This window comes from Acanthochromis polyacanthus, chromosome 4, assembly GCF_021347895.1.
Source record: "Acanthochromis polyacanthus isolate Apoly-LR-REF ecotype Palm Island chromosome 4, KAUST_Apoly_ChrSc, whole genome shotgun sequence".
In the NCBI taxonomy this organism is placed as follows: Eukaryota; Metazoa; Chordata; class Actinopteri; family Pomacentridae; genus Acanthochromis; species Acanthochromis polyacanthus.
The window spans coordinates 19,572,778-19,594,336 of record NC_067116.1 but is presented as its reverse complement, the minus strand read 5'-3'; the positions used below and the strand labels follow the sequence as shown (position 1 = coordinate 19,594,336).

At 40.9% G+C, this 21,559-nt stretch overlaps 1 protein-coding gene across 1 annotated transcript in view; it reads right to left on the bottom strand.

The window, feature by feature from the left end:
- ror1 (receptor tyrosine kinase-like orphan receptor 1) overlaps nt 1-21,559 on the bottom strand; it is a 153,920-nt gene that overhangs the window by 8,594 nt on the left and 123,767 nt on the right. Inside the window, exons 5-8 of the mRNA XM_051947599.1 lie at nt 8,072-8,199; nt 5,255-5,572; nt 3,724-3,969; nt 3,397-3,611 (exon numbers count right to left, since the gene is read on the bottom strand). Coding sequence (XP_051803559.1) covers nt 3,397-3,611; nt 3,724-3,969; nt 5,255-5,572; nt 8,072-8,199 — 907 coding nt within the window. The remainder of the gene's footprint in view (nt 1-3,396; nt 3,612-3,723; nt 3,970-5,254; nt 5,573-8,071; nt 8,200-21,559) is intronic.

Here is a 21,559-nt window from a genome sequence, read left to right as displayed (position 1 = left end):
TTTTCACTGTGAAAATATATACATTTTTCCCACATTTTTAAAACTTTAAAATGGGTCAATTTGACGACAGGAGGGTTAATGTGGCACAAGTTGGGGGGCGGCTGTGGCTCAGGTGGTAGAGCGGGTTGTCCAATGATTGAAGGGTCGGCGGTTCGATTCCCGCTCTCGGGATGTAGCTTACCACCACCAGAGTGAGAATGTGTGAGTGAATGAATAATGGATCCGTTGCACGCCTGAATAGAAAAGCGCTATATAAATCTAATCCATTGTTATTAAGTCTGACCTGCACCCATTAACAGACAGGCATATATTAAAGTAGTGTGTTGTCACTTTAATGGACCAAAGTAGCCACTATTGCTGAGGATCCCATGTTTGAAAAAGGCTTAATGGGCATCTTTGTAGCACAGTTGGTGTTTGACTCTGGGGTGTTTCCTCTGCACTGATTCTCGGTAAAAAGGTATCCAGTCGTACTCTATTGACCAACCAGTACAAATGTCTCTACACAGCTACATGTTGTTGATTTCATCTCTGTCTTGGATGCTGATGTTTGGCACTTTATCCAGCCAGGTGAAGATCTGGATGCACTGAAGGCCGTGCGTTTGGAAGGCATTGAGCTTTTCATCTTGTTGGGTGCGTAACGTTCAGGACTCTCTGTCACACAGGTGGGCTCCTCAGACAACTTGCTGAGCCAAAGCATTCTGTACAACATAATTCTCTGGCTGCTCCTTCAATGTCAGTCTGCTATAGGAGGGGAAAAATGCTTTGGCTTGTCTATTTTTCTTTACATCAATCGCAGTCGATGTATGCGGCGCTAAGCAAAGAACGCGGATTTAGTGTTCAAAAAAATGCTGGGTGGAATTGTTGAGGTGGAACATTCGCATGCAGGCAGACAAGCACTGACTTCAAAACAGAGAATCCACAAAAAAAAATACTGGCACAGCTGCTTTACTACCAGAACCAAATCCTCAGAAGGCCGGCTGACAAGAACAGCCAATGAATGCCAAGCTTTTACCCACAGCTTTCATTCAGTGAGTCAGATTAGCTTGCTATTGGCCCCTCCTCTCTTTGTAAGTCTGGAAATGGTGTTTAATATAACATAATTAGCAAATCATTTAAATTTAAAGGTAGTAGTGCGCATCAGCCCAGACTTTTTAACATCCGCAGCATCCGAGGCAAAACCGTAGTCCATCCATCCATCATCTATACACCGCTCAATGCTCACTAGGGTCATGGAGGGGCTGGAGTCTATCCCAGCTGACTGAGGCTGAAGGCAGGAGACACCCTGGACAGGTCACCAGTCTATTACAGGGCTACACATAGAGACAAGCAATCACACTCATAGTTTAGTACAGGAAGAACGTGCAAACTCCATGCAGAAAGATCCCAGGTCCAGGCCGGGGCATGTACTGGGGATCTTCAAGCTGCAAAGTGTCAGTGCAAACCACCGAGCCACTGTCCAGCCCCTCAAAGCCACAGTAAGTATTCAAATTAATAAACGTTCATTTTTCACTCTATCACGCACTGTGACGTGATTGGTGTAGAACTCGCCTTGTGTGTGTGTGTGTGTGTGTGTGTGATTGTGTGAATGAAAGGGAGCTGCAGTGAGTGTGAGTATGCTGATACTTGGGAGAAGATAAAAGGTGAGGGGAGGTTGGCAGAGATTTTCAGATTCCAGGAACTCCGAGATGAATAATGAAATTCCTCTGTGAGCAACACACACACACACACACACACACACACACACACACACACACACACACACACACACACACACACACACACACACACACACACACACACACACACACACACACACACACACACACACACACACACACTCTCTCTCTCTCTGAGGGGGGTGCTGTGTGTGTGTGCTGTACGTTTTGAGAGACACAGATGTTTTCAGTTATGAGTTCGTTACAGCCGTTCTTTCCTCCCCACACCCAAACCCTCAGATCCTCTTCACACCACCACAGGTTTGTGCGTGTGCATGTTTGTGTGTGTCTGAATGGATTGTCACAGCCAACGAGCCAATGGCCCCTGGGTGACCCTGCAGCAAAGCCTGCTGGGTAGGAGCCCAACCAAAGACAAACTTGTCCATAATGAGAACAGGAAACAAAGACACTTGACCTACAATAATATATGTTGATCTGCCACTCAAATCACATAGAAATCCTGTATGTTAGCATTTAGCTACAAAATTAAAGACATGTATTGGTAAACAGGTGAGAACTGCATTCCTGTAGAAGCGTTTTCAGTCTAGCAACTGATGTTCATGCGCTCTGATATGTGAGGACCACATTTCAAGTCTACAAAGGACCGTTCAAAATCAACTGTATAATTCCATAACTGCACGGTTGTCACAGAAAAAATTTCCTTGATCCTCTGTAAGCTGGACTCTTTGCAGACACAAGGTCGTCATCTAAACACAGCAAGGAGAGACTCCCTTTTTAGGTCAGGGAAACATTTGTTCCAATCCAAAAAAAACAGAGCAAACCTGAGATATTAACGGCTTTTGACGCTCCTGTGACATTTTGCGGTTCTCTCTACAGCTGCTGATGGTAATATTATACACATTACCTTGAGCATCAGCTCAAGTTTGCCCAGGCAGACACGCTGTCTAGATAACCCCACACCCAACCACCGAAATTATGTGGAAAAAGATAAACAGACGTGATATGACTGAGTGTGCAACCTTGAAAGGAACATGATACAGATCCTAGTGTGAGCTATGTGCTGGCTGGGAGAGCAGGAGCTCGGTGATCTACATTACAAAGAGGAACGGTGAAAGAGGGAGGGGTGAGGAGAGGGAGAAAAAGAGGTCCCGAGGTAAAGGGATGGATGGAAGGAGAGACAGAAGAAGAGCAACAAAAAGAGACGAATAAAGTGAGAGCAGGAGGGAGAGGTATGGAAAAAGAGACAGCGGGAGAGAAATAAACAGAGAGGAAAAGCGCTACAGTTGAACATTCCTGGACCTGCTGAGATCTGATGATAGAGATCTGAAGCTGACGGGTCATTTCCACACACAGCCCAGTAAGGCCAGCACGCTGCGACGTATCCCAGTTGACACACAGAGTGCTGCGCTAGTGTTTTGACTCTTTCTGCGGGCTGCTCTCAACTTTGAAAGACAAACACTGCAAAAGAGGACTTATTTGGAGTCACTGCAGGAGAGATCAGGTGGATCTAGCTTTAACTAATGCAGTACAGCTATAAATCTTACTTTTTCAAAAGGTTTTACTGTTTAGTTTCTGGCTTGTAAAACAGTGATCTAGAGGTTTTTAAATTATTTTGTGATCTTGCTGATATAAATGACGGTATGTTCAGAAGGCAAAAAGCTCCTCCATCATTATTTTCCCCACCAACAGTGTAATGTGCTGCGATTTTGCTGCTCTCTACCTTTGGCTTGTATGCAGTTGTGAGCATGGACATCTCAACGTTTTGTCCTCGGACCGGTTTGGGCTGTCGCGGCGCAGGAGGCCTGGAGGACTTCTGGTTGTTGCGACACACGCAAATGAAGAAGAAGAGCAAAGCGATGGCTAAAGGGATCGCCACACTGGGAACCAGGATGTACAGGATCTCCATGTTGCTGCCACCTGACTTGTCCTTGTGGTCTACAGAGACGGAGACAGAACAATTATATCAAATGAGTATTTCAGATTACTGCAATAATCCTGATCATAACATACAACACTGCAAACTTTTCAACATATTCTAGTGTCTCACCACAGATTGGTATGTCACAGAGCTCCATGCGGACCCCCTCGTCCAGCGTGAAGCACCAAGGGGCCTCATGTTTGTTCCCCGGGTTCCTGCAGTACGAGTGTCCCCCATTCAGCTCTGGGTAGCGGACGGCCAGGTAGGTGTGGCTGTGAGGATACTGGGAGTTCCACGGCTGACACTGACGCCCCGACTTGGTCATACTGACTGTCCCTCTGTAGTCGGCCCCGCTGTTGTTGTAACATTTGTGATCTGGAGGACAGAAAGGTGAAGTGAACACTATCTGTTCAGCACCAAACATCACAGAGACTATATGAATCCTCCTGTTGTCCTCATTTACAGGCATCAAAAAAATGTTGTTTCCTTCTCTGAAAAATCCAAAAATTCTGCAAAAAAATTCCCCAAATTTCTGAAAATTTGCAAAACCTTCAGGAAGAAAATTCCAACAATTCCTTACAAGTTTCCCTTAAAAGTTTTATTTTTAAAAAATCCACCGAATTTGGCAAAAAAAAATCTTGTAAATATTTTCAAAAAATGAGTAAAAATCTTCCAAAAAATACTAAAAATATCTAAAGTGATTACATATATATCAGTAAACTTCTAAATGAAATATAAAACTATAAATAAATAAAAACTTCTAAAAAACCAAATAAAAAATATTGTATTTAAGAATATTCACAAAAAAATCAACCAAAATCCAGGGAAATTCACTGGATTTTGGTTGATTTTTTGGTGAATGATCTTAAGAAACATTTTTAACATTTTGTTTTTTCCACCAAAAAATGTTCAAAGATTTCCCAAAAATGTTGCAAATGTGGACATCAGAAGTTTCAATGAGAAAAGATTTTTTCCCCCCATATTTTCAAACTTTAAAACAGATCAACTTTGACCCGCAGGACAACACAAGGGTTCATAGCTACTTAGATCATTTACCAGTTTAGAAATCTGAGTTTTTCCTCAGCAGTTAAGGCGATGCACTTCAGGCGAAAACATTGTTTCTTCATGCACTGGTCAATTTTGAGATGTGGGTTATTTTATTCCACAACTTCTCTTTCTTTTTAGCAGAAAGAACATTTTTAGGTGCTTATTTTACTATGCATTATTTGATCAAAATTGAACAAAATAGTGCATATTTAGTGAAACAATAACAAACTTTCAAAAAGCCTAAAATACAAAAAAAGTTATTCTAGTAAGAAATGATTCCAAATTAAAAAAATGCTAATCTTACTTAGTATTTACTAAATGTTTAATTTGCAATATTTAATTTATAAATTGAAAATGATTCAGTGTTGTGGCTACAGCTTGTTTCTGCTGGCCTAAGGTGGTTACAAAAATTTGAAAAAAAAATTGAGATCTGAGATGGCTTCTTAAAAAAAAAAACTTCACAGATGAAAATGAGAAGCTACCATGCACGACAGGAGAGGGATAATGAGAATTTTAGTGAACAGGGAGCTATCAGAACAGCTCTCCTCAGACAGTAATAATGTCAGATTATCAGTATTGTCAGTTATACAATCAGCAGGAGAACATGTCTTACTCTTGTTAATGGGCTCTGCCATGGGGATCCCGATCCGCAGACAGTTTGCAGCCTCAGGGCTGTCAGAGGCAGCCAGGTCCTCACAGTTTGGTAGCTTCAGCCTCTTCAGTATAATTGGGTTGGAGCGGGCGATGATGTACTCCGTCTTACACAAGTCGTTCTCCAGGATCTCACATTCGTCCTTACAGAGGTCCCGAGGTTTGTCGGTCCCCGTGCTGCGATCACATGTCGGGAAGGCAAAGTGGCAGAGGGACGGGATGGCAAACTGGGAGCACCGATCGGACAAATGATTGGATGTACCGATCATGGTGAAGGCGGCTGGAAACAAGGGCGGAAAAGGTTTTAATATAAAGAAAGAATCATTTATTTTTGCATGTGGTCAGACATCGGAATTCATCTATATGTTAAGACACAGAATAAAAACAGAATATCTTCCACATTCTTTGACTGGAAAAAAGACATGGAGGGCGTACAAATCAATCTTCTTCGCTCTTTGTTTCAGTTTTTGAGATTAACCAGGAATACACACTCTTTCCACTGAGTTCTTAGGTGTCTGTACAAAACAGATTAAGGAGGAAGACTTAAAATGAATGCATGTCTCTTAATAATACTGTGCTTTACATGTTATTGCAAATGTCTGTGCTTGTCATTACTATGTAGCATGATTTAGGCAGCTTTATGCGTGTTGGAGAAGAACACAAGCTGCTAAAAAGTGGATAAGTAAAGTTGGCCAAATCTTCCCATGTTGTTTGAATGAACTGATCATAAAGATCAATAAAGGTGTCACTAAATTTAAGAAGCTGAGTGTGGATGCTTTGGCTGGAACATTTATGATTTACAGTTCTACTGTAGGCTTATGGTGGCAACATAAATCTTAATCATCACTCGTCCTTGATGTTTCAGATTAGAGTCCAGGCTCATGGGCCTCCTTTGTCCCTGTTCAGGGGAAAAGCTGACAGCTGCACGGATGTAATCAATAACACACATATTAAAACTGACCTTCGAGGACATGAGCACAGAAACACGCAAAACACAAACACAGAAGCTGAGACGCAGACATGTGGAGCAGTATTAAACTGTATGTGGGCCATGTGTGCTCCATGCAGAGGAGTGACCCGGCTGAACTTCCTGTGAACTCTGGAAGTCATCCCCTGATTAAAAAAAAAAAGTCATCCCCTGATTCCCTTCTGGTACATATTAATGAAGGTTCACCTTCCGAAAAGTTCTCATATGCAGGATTGCACTGATCAAGGAGATGCTGAGAAGGCTCCTTTACAAAGATGCTTAATCTGCATAAGAACAAGTTTCTCTAGAGACACACTGATCAGCCACAGCATTAAAACCACTCACATGTAAATGTTACAGCAATGATGATCTCATTATTGAGCAAGGTTCAGGTGGGAAACCTTGAGTTCTAGCTTTGTGGATGTTACTTTGACACGTTTCACCCAAAAAACAAAAAACAGAGATGCAGACTCATGTTGGTGGCATGAGGGGAACCTATGCAATATTATCCAGGTGGTTTTAATGTTATGGCTGATCTGTGTATGAGAGCAGTGATGGTTGAACTGTTGAACTCACCCGATGAAATTTGACTTTCAGACATAAAACATCAGAGAGGGAGAAAATAGCTTGTTCTTAAATGCATTGAAAGCTTTGTTGACCTGACAGGATGGATACATATACACAGAGATAAACTACTAATATTTAAAACATGCAAGACTGTATTTACCCTCAAAATGACAGAGGTACAGTTTCAAGCTATACCATCATCAGGAGCGAGTAGAGGTGTCGGGAAACAGATAACAAACTAGAAAAGCACTCAGAGAGTGCAGACCTCCGCCAAGGATAGAGAGGAAAACAGGAAACCCATGCAGTAAAGGATCATGAGCTGGAATCAAACCTGCGTCTCTGACACAGTTCTGTTTACGAATCACCTTCTTAACCAGTTGAGCTATCTGAACACCTTGCTCCAATTTGTTGGACGACATACTAACCTATGATGTTTTTGTCATATTTTGGACCACATAAAAAAACATACTAAAAAAATCAAAGTGATCCAGAATCCAGGATCCTTTCCGGATTGCCACCAAAATTAAATCAGCTCTTCCTCTTACCATAGTCTACATCCCCTCAAAATTTCATCTGAATCTGCCCAGGCGTTTTTGAATTATCTTGCTAACAGACAGACAGACACACAAACGCCGGGTGTCACATAACCTCCTTGGCGGAGGTAATAATAAATCACAAGTGTGTCAGGTGACTGCATCAGTTCAGCTGAGGATAGCCCAGGCCTCAACATCATATAACGAACTTCAGCTTTTCACTGACTGTGCAACTGAAGCTTATACCTGCTAATGAAAATAGTGGATTTCCGACCAATATTGACCTTGTTCTGTTATTTCAGTATTTTTTTTCACCTACTCCAGGTATCAAGTCTGGTGATTGATTGCATGAATGCAAATGTGTCTTGTTCTCTTGTGTCTTGTTTGTCTGTTCTCCACTTGCTATCCTGCTGTCCTCATGATGATATTAAGTGTTTCCCTTATGCCTATGTACTTTTAATTGCATTACGCATATTGCAAAAACTATGTCCATGCTGAATTATTACTAGATGGACCCAGATATAAGACTGAAAAAGCATAAAATGTACAGAAAACTTCAAAAAGACAACACTGTGTAAAAAAAGAAAATGCTATGTTAGGAAATACCACCTATAGTACCCATAGAAACGCATTTGAACAATTCTGAAACATAAAGAAAATAAATATTTTAGCCAGAAAGAGGATTAAACCCACTTCAATGGATTTTTCCCACCTGTGATCTGTGTTTCAATTTCACCCTGCATCTGCAGTGAGTCAACGAAGATGCTGCGGTTTCCGATGAAGCGGGCGCAGGCTATTCCTCTGTACGGCTGGCAGAATCCATCATCATCAATTTCTGCCCTGAGAGGACACAGAAAGGAGAAAGAAGGAAAATGTAAAGTTATCTGAACAATCACAACATATATTTCAGATTTGCAAGGACAGAGAGGAAGGTGGGAGTTAAAAATCCATGCTGCAATGCACAGAACCACCACTAGAGGTCAGCATGTGTTAGAACATCACACTGAAGCAACTCGTTGAACGGCTGAGGAAAAAGCTGTTTCTTATTGCTGCCTTTGCTTGGCTAATGATAAGTCACTGTCATGTCATAGGCAGGGATCTAAAACACACACAGAGACAGATCTCAGTCCACAGCATAGATGTAAACTGCATTAAGGATTAATAACTGACTGATGTTTCACTTTATTCCTGTTATGGCAAAGAGATGTCACCATGAGCCACAATGTGAAACATATGCAGACAGAGAGAGCCATCATGTTTTCACAGCTATGCAGCTTTTACGTCATTCCGTTACGTTTGGGCTCTTTTCTAATTTTCCTTGTTCATGTAGCGACTCCTGTCCTTTTTTTAACCCACTTACATCCCTGATTGTTTCTCGTTGTGCCTTGATCTCTCACCTCTCCCATTCCGTATATGCGCACACATCCTAACCACATGCTCACTAGCAAGCCATTCGCTCAGTGTGAGATCACCCTGTCATGTGCTTTAAGTCGGGCCATATGGGGACTTTAAGACCAGGCACAACCACAACATACAGCGAAGGGGTGTACCCGATACCGCTGCACATAGACATAAATATTATTGGCTGACGTAAGGTATATCCTCATGCTTGAGTAATGGCAAACAGAAGCCCTCCCTTTGAAACTGACCAGACTGTGAAATTTAGGAAAACAGTTAATACATTAAATTATAAAGCGGATACGTGAGGTCTTCGTCTCCAATTATGACTAATGAGAATGAAAAAAACTGAGTCAAACCTAGAACCTCATTTAAATTTAACAACATTCTACTTCTAAAATGCACCGTTGCATTTTTGTCATTGAAAAAAGCCACTTTCGTCTCATATTGCATTGTTTTTCTTGCAGCTTAATGCTTTATTATCATCCAAGCACATCTGCCGCCTTTGTTGACATGACTCAGGTAGTTTACAAGGGACGTAACTGTGTGCAAATTACACTAATTAGCCCACAAACTGTAAAACTGCACTTAAACGCTTTAAAGATGCAACTGAAAACAAAGTGACAATGATGCATGAAGGCAAGCACAAATAAATGGATGTTCACAGTCACACAAAACACACACACAGGGCCCCAATATCACCATGGATGTGTAGCTTTGGTGTGAGTGTGGGGTCATAAGGTTCCCTCTCTCTGAGGAGTGTTAAGTGACTGAAGGGCCAAGGTCAGTTCCCTCTCTACTGAGCTAAATGGACTTTCCAGACGTGGACACACACACACAGCAGTGGTCTGCATACTGCCGATTCTATAGAGATATGGGAACGTTTACAGCTTAATACAGGTTTAAGCAGATCTTATCCTTAGAATATATAATTACCTACAAAAATATGGATATCAGTAATGATGAGTTCATGTTGCGGTGCGTCTGCAGAAGCCTTAGCACCCCTTCAACAAGCCACAAACTCACAAACTGCTTCGTCTTCAGATGCTTTTTTCCCCTCTCCTTCATGTCTTTAAGTGAAAATCATGCCTAGCATTAAGGCTGCAAAGGGAAAGCTACCACGGTAAAAAAGAAAAACGGTTGAAGGGACTGTTGATTGATTAGGTCGTTAGCGTTTTGAATGTAATGCAGCAGAATATGAGAAGGCAACTAGAAAGCATGAGAAAACACACACATGGGATAAAGAGTGAGGGCTGGACTGTGTGCAGGCAGACCAGAGGTTAGTTTGGTTGTGCGTCACAGAGGATGGTGAGCACAGCATCCACACTAACATGAAGCCACACACAGACAAGAAAATGACAAGGGAGAGGAGACGATCCACCACAACGCAGCCAGATCCCCGTGGGCAAATTACAACTCTGGCCAGTCCAAATCCTCTCAGTCGAGCCAGCTCAGCCCAAATCGCAAAATCGCCCCTCACTGTTTTCTATATTTCAATTTTGGTCATTCTTTTCCGTATCAATTTGGACTCGAAGCCACATCGGAGAGGCCTATTAAAGTGTCTCTATCTTGTCCAGTGCAACATAACTTACAGCATGTCTAAAAAGAGAAACGGTTAGGAAAGACACATCTATAAAAACCTAATCGCTGTGAGACATCTGAGGTTTTCCGAAAATGTTTCTTGAGTTTTGTATCCATTTATTCCTCTGTGTGTGTGTGTGTGTGTGTGTGTGTGTGTGTGTGTGTGTGTGTGTGTGTGTGTGTGTGTGTGTGTGTGTGTGTGTGTGTGTGTGTGTGTGTGTGTGTGTGTGTGTGTAAGCTATCCCAGGCAGGCAGAGCCAAGTGTGGTTGCTATTTGTGTAAACAGTGGATAGCAGTTCAGGCCTTTTATTTAACACACCAACGCCATGAGCCCTCTGTATAATGTTTTATAACAGTTAATTACAAGGGAAGGCTTTTCCCTCCGAGACTCAATCTATAATCCAGATATAAACAGAAAGCCGAGCCTCACCACAGAACCTAAACAAGGTATGGAGGACATTGATACATTGTCCAATTACATTTTTTCCAACCTTATTATTTATTCAGGGACGCGCTCACTAAGCAACCATGCTTCTTTTTGCAGCGCCACCCTGAGTCACATGCACATGGGTCCATACATTCACACCTGGGTGTCAGTACAGTAAGTGTGAGCTGTTCAGTTTGGAAGTTCGGCTGTGCGGAATAGCGCAGTAGTTCTTCCTTGTATCATAAAACTGATACAAATGAGCAAGCCGGTGTGAAAATATAGAAAAGATTTAATGCTAAACTCAAATTTGGTTCGCTTTTTGAGAGGGATCGAGATAAGTACATGAACTAAAAATGCTTTTTGTGACTCACATTAAGTGTGGCTAGAATGTTGTTAAATAGCTAAATTAGTCCAACGATCATAAAACTAGATAGATATAACATTGCGAAAACAGGAAAGAACCATTAGCATGACAACAAGAAAATGGGGTGTACAGTCTAGCTAATAGCAAAGGTGCTTACTCATAGGGAATCTTTGGGGGTTTTTTTTTGTGTTTTTGTTAAATTTTATTGGGTATTAACTTTAATTTATAGTTGATAAAACTACAGGTTCTTGATGTTTAAGTTGATCAGGTTTATTCGTATTATGTATAATATTGCACAGTCTTAACCTTAATTAAAGCAGTCAAGTACATTTAAATTATACAAAATACTGTAGGGTCTTAACCTTAATATCTAACTTATGGTAGTTTCTACAGGAGCTGCAATGATTAATCAATTAGCTGTAAACTGATAGACTAATCACTAACTATTTAAAAAATCTAATCAATATAAATATATTTTAAAGAAATATAATTCTAAATTTTCTGACTGTTGCTTCTTAAATCTGATTATTTTCTGGTTTCTTTTCTCTTCTGTGACAGTAAACTGAGTATCTTTGAGTTTTGGGGAAAAAAAACCCACATTTGATGATGTCATCTTGGGCTCTGGGAAACACTGGCTTCCATTTTTCCACCATTTTCTGACATTTTTACAGACCAAACAACTCATAGATCACTCAATAAAATAGCTGAGATTAACTGAGAATGAAAACAACTGCCAGTTACAGCTTTCATCTGTACAATTTGGAATATTCTAGAGTCTTAACCTTTGGATTTAAACTTGTTAGGTAGATGTACAACATCAAACTGATGTATGGGACATTTTTTCCTTAATGGCTGTAGATTCAGTGATGCACTTCATAGTACTGTACATCTTAACGTTGTCAAGACATTTCAGCCAAAGTTATGAATGTGAATCCTCATGGTGGTGGTTGGGGAACACTATAACGTTTACATTAAATTGCACAGTAATCCATCTCATAGCTGTGGAGAAATTTCTGTTTTGACCAAAGTGGTGAACCAACCATCAGACTGACATTACCATCCCTGGAGCCAAGCTGGTGTGGATTAAATACATAAAATACAAATATCTGGACTATAACAGCAACATTCTCGCAGACATGACCAAGTCATTATTGAATTGTAGGACTCGATTTCATACAATGCTCAAAAGTAAGTATACTGGTATGTACAGTAGATTACCCTGCTCACATTCTCATTTACACACACACATGCTTGGACATACAAACTGATAAACCAGACGCTGAGGCAGGATGGAGTGGGCTGTTTTATCTCACTTTTGAGTGATCCTTTGGCAGACGAATCAATAGCATGACACAGACACTGCCTTGATCTCTGAGACAGAAGTTTGTGACAAATGTAATTGTCACAGGAAAAGGAGAGTTTTTTTTTTGAGATGGTTGAATACTAAGACCACAAAAATGGATGATTCACATTTAATCATCAAGACGAAGTTCAGCTTGAGGTCAAAGACAAAACAACTGCATTCTTTAAAACTTATAATCAACCAAAAAGTGCCATTTGACAAAGCTAGCTCTATGATCATGAAAAAAGGAATTGCGTTACGCGAATCTGACATTGTGAAACATTCTTTGAATATCCATGAAAATGTTAGTGCAGCACACGCTCATGAATTTATTCCAGAATGAGCAAATGCCTCCTTTTCTTTGTTTGTCTTTGGAGTAGGTTTTAATTATGGCAGAAATCTTTAGGTCATGAGGATGTTAATTTGGATACATCAACAATCTGTGGGCTGCGATGACAGATTTGTGCCCAGTTTTGGGTTTAAAGGGATGCAAAACTCAACGCTCTTTGATGGAAGGAATATAGAAAGATTTAAAGGCGAGGACGCGAGGGGTGGATCCTGATGACATTTCAGATTTCAGGCTTTTGCTGTGTGTGCTGAGTGAGGAGGAGATGAGCTGCCGGCAGCATGAGGTCACAGCTGCTGTATCCTGACTGGGGATGCCCCTCAGCTCAGGCTATACAAGTGTTTTGTTGCTTTAAAGACTTCCTCTCTGGTTTTGTTGCAGCGCACATCAGCACCATGTTCTCGGAGAACTCAACTGTGAACTGTGGTGGCATCTGAAACAATAATAAACTTTGACAGGGCTGTTTAAAAGCTTCAACACAGTCAGGAAGTGTATCTTGACCAATATACTTCCTTTCCTAAGCCACATATTTATTGGGTTATGCGCCTTGTACAAACTATCCCACTATATCCAATACACTATAATATATACTTAGTTCATGAAATATATTTTGCTGTTTTTTTTTCTCCAATTGTACCCATTGTGGAAAATAAATAGAATCTTGAAAGATGCATGATGAACAGTTCATACTTTTAAAGGATCTTAAAGGTTAGAACAGCAATCAATTTGTCTTTAAACTGCTTTACCATGCAGAAATTACACATCTCTGGCTAAAATGAAATGAGCCTTCCAGATGATTTTTCCATAATCTGTCATATAAAAAGTAATTGGAAATCAGTGGATGTATGTATGATTGGAAGCAAATGGGTTTAGACATACGCCAGTCAGCCACAACATTGAAACCAGCTGTATAACACTGCATAGCCAATTTAATTCTGACCCGCTAGGGCATGGACAAAGGACCTCTGAGGGTGCCCTGTGGTGTTTGGCACTGGGGTGTTGGCAGAGTACCCTTTGGGCCTCCATGGTTTGGGCTTGTTCTGGCACATCCCATGGAAGCTTGATTGTATTTGGATATGGTGAGTCTGAGGCCAGGTCAATGCGATGGGCTCATTGTCGGGATCCTCAGGCTGTTCCTGACTAGTTTTTGCAGCTGGCAGGGTGAACTGTTGGGGGAGTCCACTGAAACTGGGGACTGCTGTTGCTATTGGGGGGGACTTGGTCTGGACCAATGTGTAGTTTGGGATTTGTCAAAGTAGCATCCATATTTACACTTCGACCCAGGATTTAATGGTTCAACACTGCATTGTAACAAGACAATCAATGCTACATTTCACCTCTCAGTGGTTTTAATTTTGTCTCATCAGTGTATCAAACCTCTCAGAATTACATTCGCATTTTGATCTAAAGATTTACTTGAAGTATTCATTTGTACGCTGATTCTATCTTTAAGATTCAGTGAAGAAGTTGACATATTGAAGGAATGACAGCCAACACATTTCATGAGTCGAATTTAAATAAGTTCTTGAGCAAGAGCTGAACCGTTTGGGGGAACATCTGCGATTTTTCTGACAGATATTGCGATTTGATTTTAGTTGTAATTTTTCATGTTCAGTTCAATATTCACTGGGCAGTAGATTTATATATTACATGTGAAGGAGCATGACCACATGTGATCCCATCAAAAGCGTGACTGTCACACTGGGAGAGCGGCATGAATTTGCAAAACCACTGACACAATAGTTTAAATGCTTGGCCAGTCTTACTGCATTACATAAACCCTAACTTGCATCCTTTGAAGTTTGCTAATTATGATTGTTTCAAACTGCGATTTCAATTTGAAATTGTTGAGCCCTACCTTGAACTCATTAAATCCTGAGGACAGTATTCGTGAATGCTTGTGTATGTGTGTCACATGGTGTGCTTGCATTAGAGAGAAAGTGTCCAACAACAAATCAAACACACTTGTGAGTCTGGGAGAGGAACAGATGTAGGAAAAGATGAGAGGAAGAAAACAATAGACAATTGCTGTCCTCAAGAGACTGTTTCCTCCTGGAAAGTGAGTCTAACAAAGACAATAGAGGAACTAAATGAGGAAACTAAATCTGCTCAGCATTATTCTGTCAGGTACCACAGAATTGGTTCTCAGCTAAAAAATGTTATTGAGGCTGTTGTTAAAGTCTGACTTGTTTAGTTCCATCTGTGCAATACTGGGATATACGACTACATTTGGCAACTCACAACAATAACTGCAGGGCAACAATTCATGTGTTTGTCCCTTCAAACTGGCATACACTCACTGACAGCACCATTACATTATCGACGCAGAGCTGCATGCGTGGCTGCAGTGTGCAATGATCTCTCACTGACAGGGAGCCAAAATGGCCACCAGAGGCCGAGGCTGACTGGGATCTGTGGCTGCCAGTGGCCCGTGACCACACTGGGAATGAACAGCGAGCGAGGGCAACCGAGGCCCTGCATTAGGATACAATGGAGAAAGAGACGGCCCTCTGGGTCCTCATGTTACTACTGCTCACTGACTGCAACAATAGAGGCTTCTGTCAGAGAGAAGGATTTTTAGGGCATACTGAGGGAGGAAGGAAGCAAGAAGAGACATAAGGGATGGATTTAAGGTAGTGGGTTTTCTTTTCAGTTCAAATATTTAAAAAAATGGTCACCTCTGATAAACAGCTCTGAGGAGGAAATCCTTTAAATCAGCCTTTTTTCATGTACAGGCAGTCGTTAAATTAGGCTGGAGCCCAGCAGAGCTCAGCTACGTCTACTTCCCTCTGTATCACGGCATAACTTGCTCGTAAAAACTCTGGAAATTTGCTTTCAGACACTGTCGCGCTGAACTAGCAGTTGTAGAATATTGCCTTCTTTTCTTTGACTTTAACAAACAGCAGCAGCATCACACAGCAGAAGGAGCAATACCGTCTCCAAACCGAGAGAGAGGCTGAGCGCAACTTCTGCACAGCAGGTGACTTCAATAATTATGTTTTCTGACCCATCAATTAAATGCAAATTACAATAATAAAAACAATACAGGTCTGCCACTGCAGTGTTTCTGAGTACAGGCCAGTATAATTTGCGTGCTCCTGGCGCTATGATTAAGGTGTATTCACAGGTTCACAAGGCTTCAGGTGAACTTTTTTCTTTAAATTCACTGAAAACATGTTTCCAGGTACAAGAAGTACACAGTCAAAATACAACAGAAACGGGAATCTACCAGAGACCTAACTATGAAATGCCACCAATTCAGTGCAAGTAAATGGAATTTAGTTTCTGGTACAACGTTACAGATAGAAAAATTGAGCTGGAACACTTCTTTCCAGAAACAGTCTTTGTTTTTCTGGACAGTCCACATCGCAGTGTGAACACTTTCAACTAGAACCACTTTTTACTGAAGAAATAGCTCCTATTTCTCCTATGATACAGTGATCCCTGAGCCCTGGCCTCACAGATCAGCCTGGAGGTTAACTCCTCCTCACAAATCCAAACTGAATGCCTGTGTATAAGCACGTCTTTGGTAATATGGTCAAAATGTCCAGTCTGAGTGATACATCCACGAATCTGAAGGGCTGCAGGTGCCAAACCCGGGAACAAAGGTTTATAAGGAATTACGGAAAGTAAAAAGGATTTTTACTTCCCTGGAAAGTTATCACAGTATAAAATATTACATAAACAGTGAACATGCAAATGGTATAAATGAAACCTTCATGTCCGTACAAAGTTGAACGAGGATTAACTTTATCATCTAATTACGCTACTTCTTTTTTTTTTTTCTACTTCTGCTCAAACTTGCATTATTAAAATTAAATGTCCCATACGGTAAAAAATATTTTTATTGTGGTAGAACAGAGCTAAATGATGGTGAAAATTGAAAGATACATTCTAGGAAAATGTGAGACTGCACAATATGGGACCTTTAATGCAGAGGCTTCAGTTTTACATGTATATCTGTAGTCTGTTTGAACGTGGCCCGCAGTAACTGTGGCTATCTCTGCTCAGGCTAAATATACAGTTGTTCTATTTATGTCAAACAAGCAAACGTTTATGACGCTACAAATATGAAATGTGTCATAGTTATTGTCCTAGAAGAGACATAGCAGGTACTTGTGGGTGTAAATAGTAAATGCTTAAGCTTCTGTGAGGTTGAATTATTTTCCAGTTAATAAAAAAAGTAAACATGTATTTATGTCAACATCTTACTGAATGTAACATGGTGGTCGCATCTGAAAACAATGTGCAAAACCCCTCCCAGATATTCTAGATGCTGCTGTTTGATGTCTTGGACAAGAATTTGTTGTTAGGCCCAGACTCTGCCCACACAGGCTGGGAGTCGCCAGTGTGGATGAAGCTAAAGAGTTTTAATAACAGGGTCGACACATACATGGTAATTCAACATGCAGGAAAGGACCCTACATCAATCCTGTCACTCCTCACAAAACTCCCAGCCTGGTGACATCACTTCCCCGGAGGACTGGAAGGGAAATCAGAGCTTCAGGTGGGAGGAGGGAGGGAGGGTGTCAATCAGCCTGTCAATTAGGAGGATAGGAGGCAATATGCCTGCTAAAACCCAACATAAACCCAGTGGTGTTTCGTCAGACACATACACACACAAACAACTGGAGTGCAGAGGTCATACCACGAGAGAGGTGAATTAAAGGAGGAGGGTGGGAAGCTTTTGTTTGACTAATCACTTTAACAATGTAGGAAAGTATAAACACAAGAAAGGGAAAGTTAAAAAGTCGTAGAGAGAAGAGGAATAGGAAAGCCGGAGAGGAAAACTGGAAGAAAGAATGAGAGATAATTGGGGAAAAGTTGGAAACTGGACAACAATAAGTAGAACCAGACAACTGTGATGTCTGAAAAAGTAAATTTATATTATACCGTTCATCAATCGCCCAGGAAGGACTACCTTTATATGAAAAACACATTTTCAGGATTGACAATAGAGTACAATAAATACAATGGTTGAGAATTACAGATATGATTCTTGTGTTACGTTTTTGTTGCTGTAAAAATTCCTGTCTTTAGTGTGTTTTTTTTCTTAATAGTATTCCATACATTGACTCCAGGCTGGCTAAAAACATCTGTGTGGAAATAATAATAACAGGAAGAGCAAAGAAAGCAGAAATGAAAGAATGAAACTGCCGAGAGCAGAGCTACTTCTGTGATTTCGACAGCATGCACCCCTCCACACTCACACACTTTCCTGCGTGATTTACGACGGCACGTTGCCTCGATCACAGATCCCAATCTGAACACATACAAGGCAGACACTTAAAGAAGACAGGAGGACACATGTTTTGGCTGACTGGATACTGACAGTGCTTCAGGAACAAGGCTGCACACGTTTAAACACACGCACGGCTTCCTGAGGAAAGTGGAATAATCCTTGATGAGAGTGATTAAGAGTCTCTAAATACACGTACTGTGGGGAAGGAAAACACTGTTGCACTGTGGCGCTCGTAAATAATCCCTCTTTACACAATCTGCTGTCAAAGGTGTCGGTGGGACACAGAAAAACAAACACAGACGGCTTACGTTTAGTTAAAGGATACCCACCTTAAAACACAATCAGAGTAGAACAAAGCTGCTGTTGACAATATGTGTTATATGCCGTTGTCCAATGGATCAATTTTCTGTTGTGTGTACAGATGGAAAACATCACAAACATTATCTGATTTGGCTGACAGTCTCAACAAATCTACTTTTTTTCCCCCACTCACAGCATCCTTTTCATATCAGAATGAAACACAACAACAAGAATTACTGATGACTTTTCCTTCTCTGCTATATGCATCCTGAGAATTCTGATCATTTTTCTGCCTACACACAGAAACCACATCCAGTGAGCTCAGGCATGTTGTCTGAAGTTTCTGGGGATTGTGGGCAAGCAGCAAGAACATCCCTTGACGAAACACCAGCAGACAATCCACAAACTGAAGGAATGTGGGCACAACGGGAGGTAAATCACAACACTTCATCAAAAAATAACTTGGACTAAACCAAAGATTTCAGTCAGGCATTAGTGACATTAATGCATTGCTCAAAGACATGATTACGGGGTAGCTACAAACACAAACTCTGACATGGATATAAGAACATACAGAATTTAAAGTAGACTTGTACACACAGACACAGACACACACAGACACACACACAGACACAGACACAGACACACACACACAGACACACACACACACACACACACACACACACACACACACACACACACACACACACACACACACACACACACACACACACACACACACACACACACACACACACACACACACACACACACACACACACACACACACACACACACACACACACACACACACACACACTCTTCTTGCTGAGGGAACTGTTCTGTTCAAAACAGTCTGAAGCAGACGTGGCTCCAGCATCTTCCAATAAAACGTAATTTACAGGCCCCTGCACTCTTTAAAAACAAACGACACTAAGCAGCACGTTATTCACTTGGTACAGGGGCCAGATGAACACTCTCACAGTTGTCATCCATATTTACAATGTGGTCGATATATGTGTGTGCTTGTGTATGTTGTATATGTTCATAGGAACCGGTTTGATGGCAGGAAGAGAAAAAACTAGGAGACTAAATACAGAAATAAATCTTCTCCACTGTTTTATTGGGCACTTATCTGTGACCTACAACACTAAACGGTTTGTCACAACAGAAAATAAAACTCGGATTTGTTGTGGTCTGATCGTCTGTATTTACATTTCTGGGGAGGTTCAGGGTATGTAACTATGCAGTACCTGTGGTGTACATTCAACACAAAAGTATAAATCAGGCTTAACGGGCGACAGTGACTGGAAATAAAGGTTTGACATTTTACCCTCTTTAGCCACAACTTGCTTGGGAAAATAGTTTATACTTGTGATTCACAGGTCAACACATGACCTACGGATGGCAGGTTTGGGTTATCATGATAGAAAATGTCACATAGATATTTTTGCATATGAAGATTGTTTTAACTTTACAAAAACACGTAAGGAGTAAGAATTGCTCATAGAGATAGAAACTACATATGTTTGTTACAGGGCTCTAGATACAGACTGTATACGTGTGTGTGTGTGTGTGTGTGTGTGTGTGTGTGTGTGTGTGTGTGTGTGTGTGTGTGTGTGTGTGTGTGTGTGTGTGTGTGTGTGTGTGTGTGTGTGTGTATAAACCATACAGTATATAGTAGATATACTGCCAGTATATATATACAGCCTATATCTGTTTATACATTTTTATGGTCTGCTGTTCTAACAGCCTGATGTTGCACATATTGAACCTCACTTCATTTATGCTGTTCACTTTCTTTCCAGGGCTGTACACTGGCTCAGTGGTAAATACTTTTGCCTTGCAGCTAGAAAATCCTCAGTTCATGTCCCTGTCTGGGCCTGGGATCTTTCTGCATGGAGTTTGCATGTTCTCGCTGTTTTTCTCTGGGTACTCCGGCTTCCTCCCATGGTCCAAAAACATACTGAGGATAGATAACTCTAAAGTGCTCGTAAGTGTGAATGTGAGTGTGCTTGTTTGTGTCTCTATATATGAAGAGTTCATTTGCAAAAACAGGTTACTCCGTTTTATAAATTATCAGAAAACTAAATTTTTATTGTTGAATTGAGATAATAATAATAACACTAATAATTTATTTTTTCTCTCTTTTGTCATGTATTTTCTACTGAATCAAATCCACTCAACTTCAGTTTGATATTATCTCAACAATAAAAAAAGTTTTCTGAAAATTTATCAAAAAGGAGTTATGTTTTTGCAAATGAACTCTTCATATATACAGTGCCTTGTGAAAGTATTCAGCACCCTTGAACTTTTCAACCTTTCGCCACATTTCAGGCTTCAAACATAAAGATATAAAATTTTAATTTTTTGTCAAGAATCAACAACAAGTGGGACACAATCGTGAAGTGGAATGAAATTTATTGGATATTTTAAACTTTTTTAACAAATAAAAACCTGAAAAGTGGGGCGTGCAATATTATTCAGATTATTATTCAATATTATTCGCATTAATACTTTGTAGCGCCACCTTTTGCTGCAATTACAGCTGCAAGTCGCTTGGGGTATGTCTATCAGTTTTGCACATCGAGAGACTGAAATTCTTGCCCATTCTTCCTTGCAAAACAGCTTGAGCTCAGTGAGGTTGGATGGAGAGCGTTTGTGAACAGCAGTCTTCGGCTCTGCCCACAGATTCTCGATTGGATTCAGGTCTGGACTTTGACTTGGCCATTCTAACACCTGGATACATTTATTTGTGAGCCATTCCATTGTAGATTTGGCTTTATGTTTTGGATCATTGTCCTGTTGGAAGATAAATCTCCGTCCCAGTCTCAGGTCTTTTGCAGACTCCAACAGGTTTTCTTCCAGAATGCTCCTGTATTTGGCTCCATTCATCTTCCCATCAATTTGAACCATCTTCCCTGTCCCTGCTGAAGAAAAGCAGGCCCAAACCATGAGGCTGCCACCACCGTGTTTGACAGTGGGGATGGTGTGTTCAGGGTGATGAGCTGTGTTGCTTTTACGCCAAACATATCGTTTTGCATTGTGGCCAAAAAGTTTGATTTTGGTTTCATCTGACCAGAGCACCTTCTTCCACATGTTTGGTGTGTCTCCCAGGTGGCTTGTGGCAAACTTCAAACCAGACTTTTTATGGATATCTTTGAGAAATGGCTTTCTTCTTGCCACTCTTCCATAAAGGC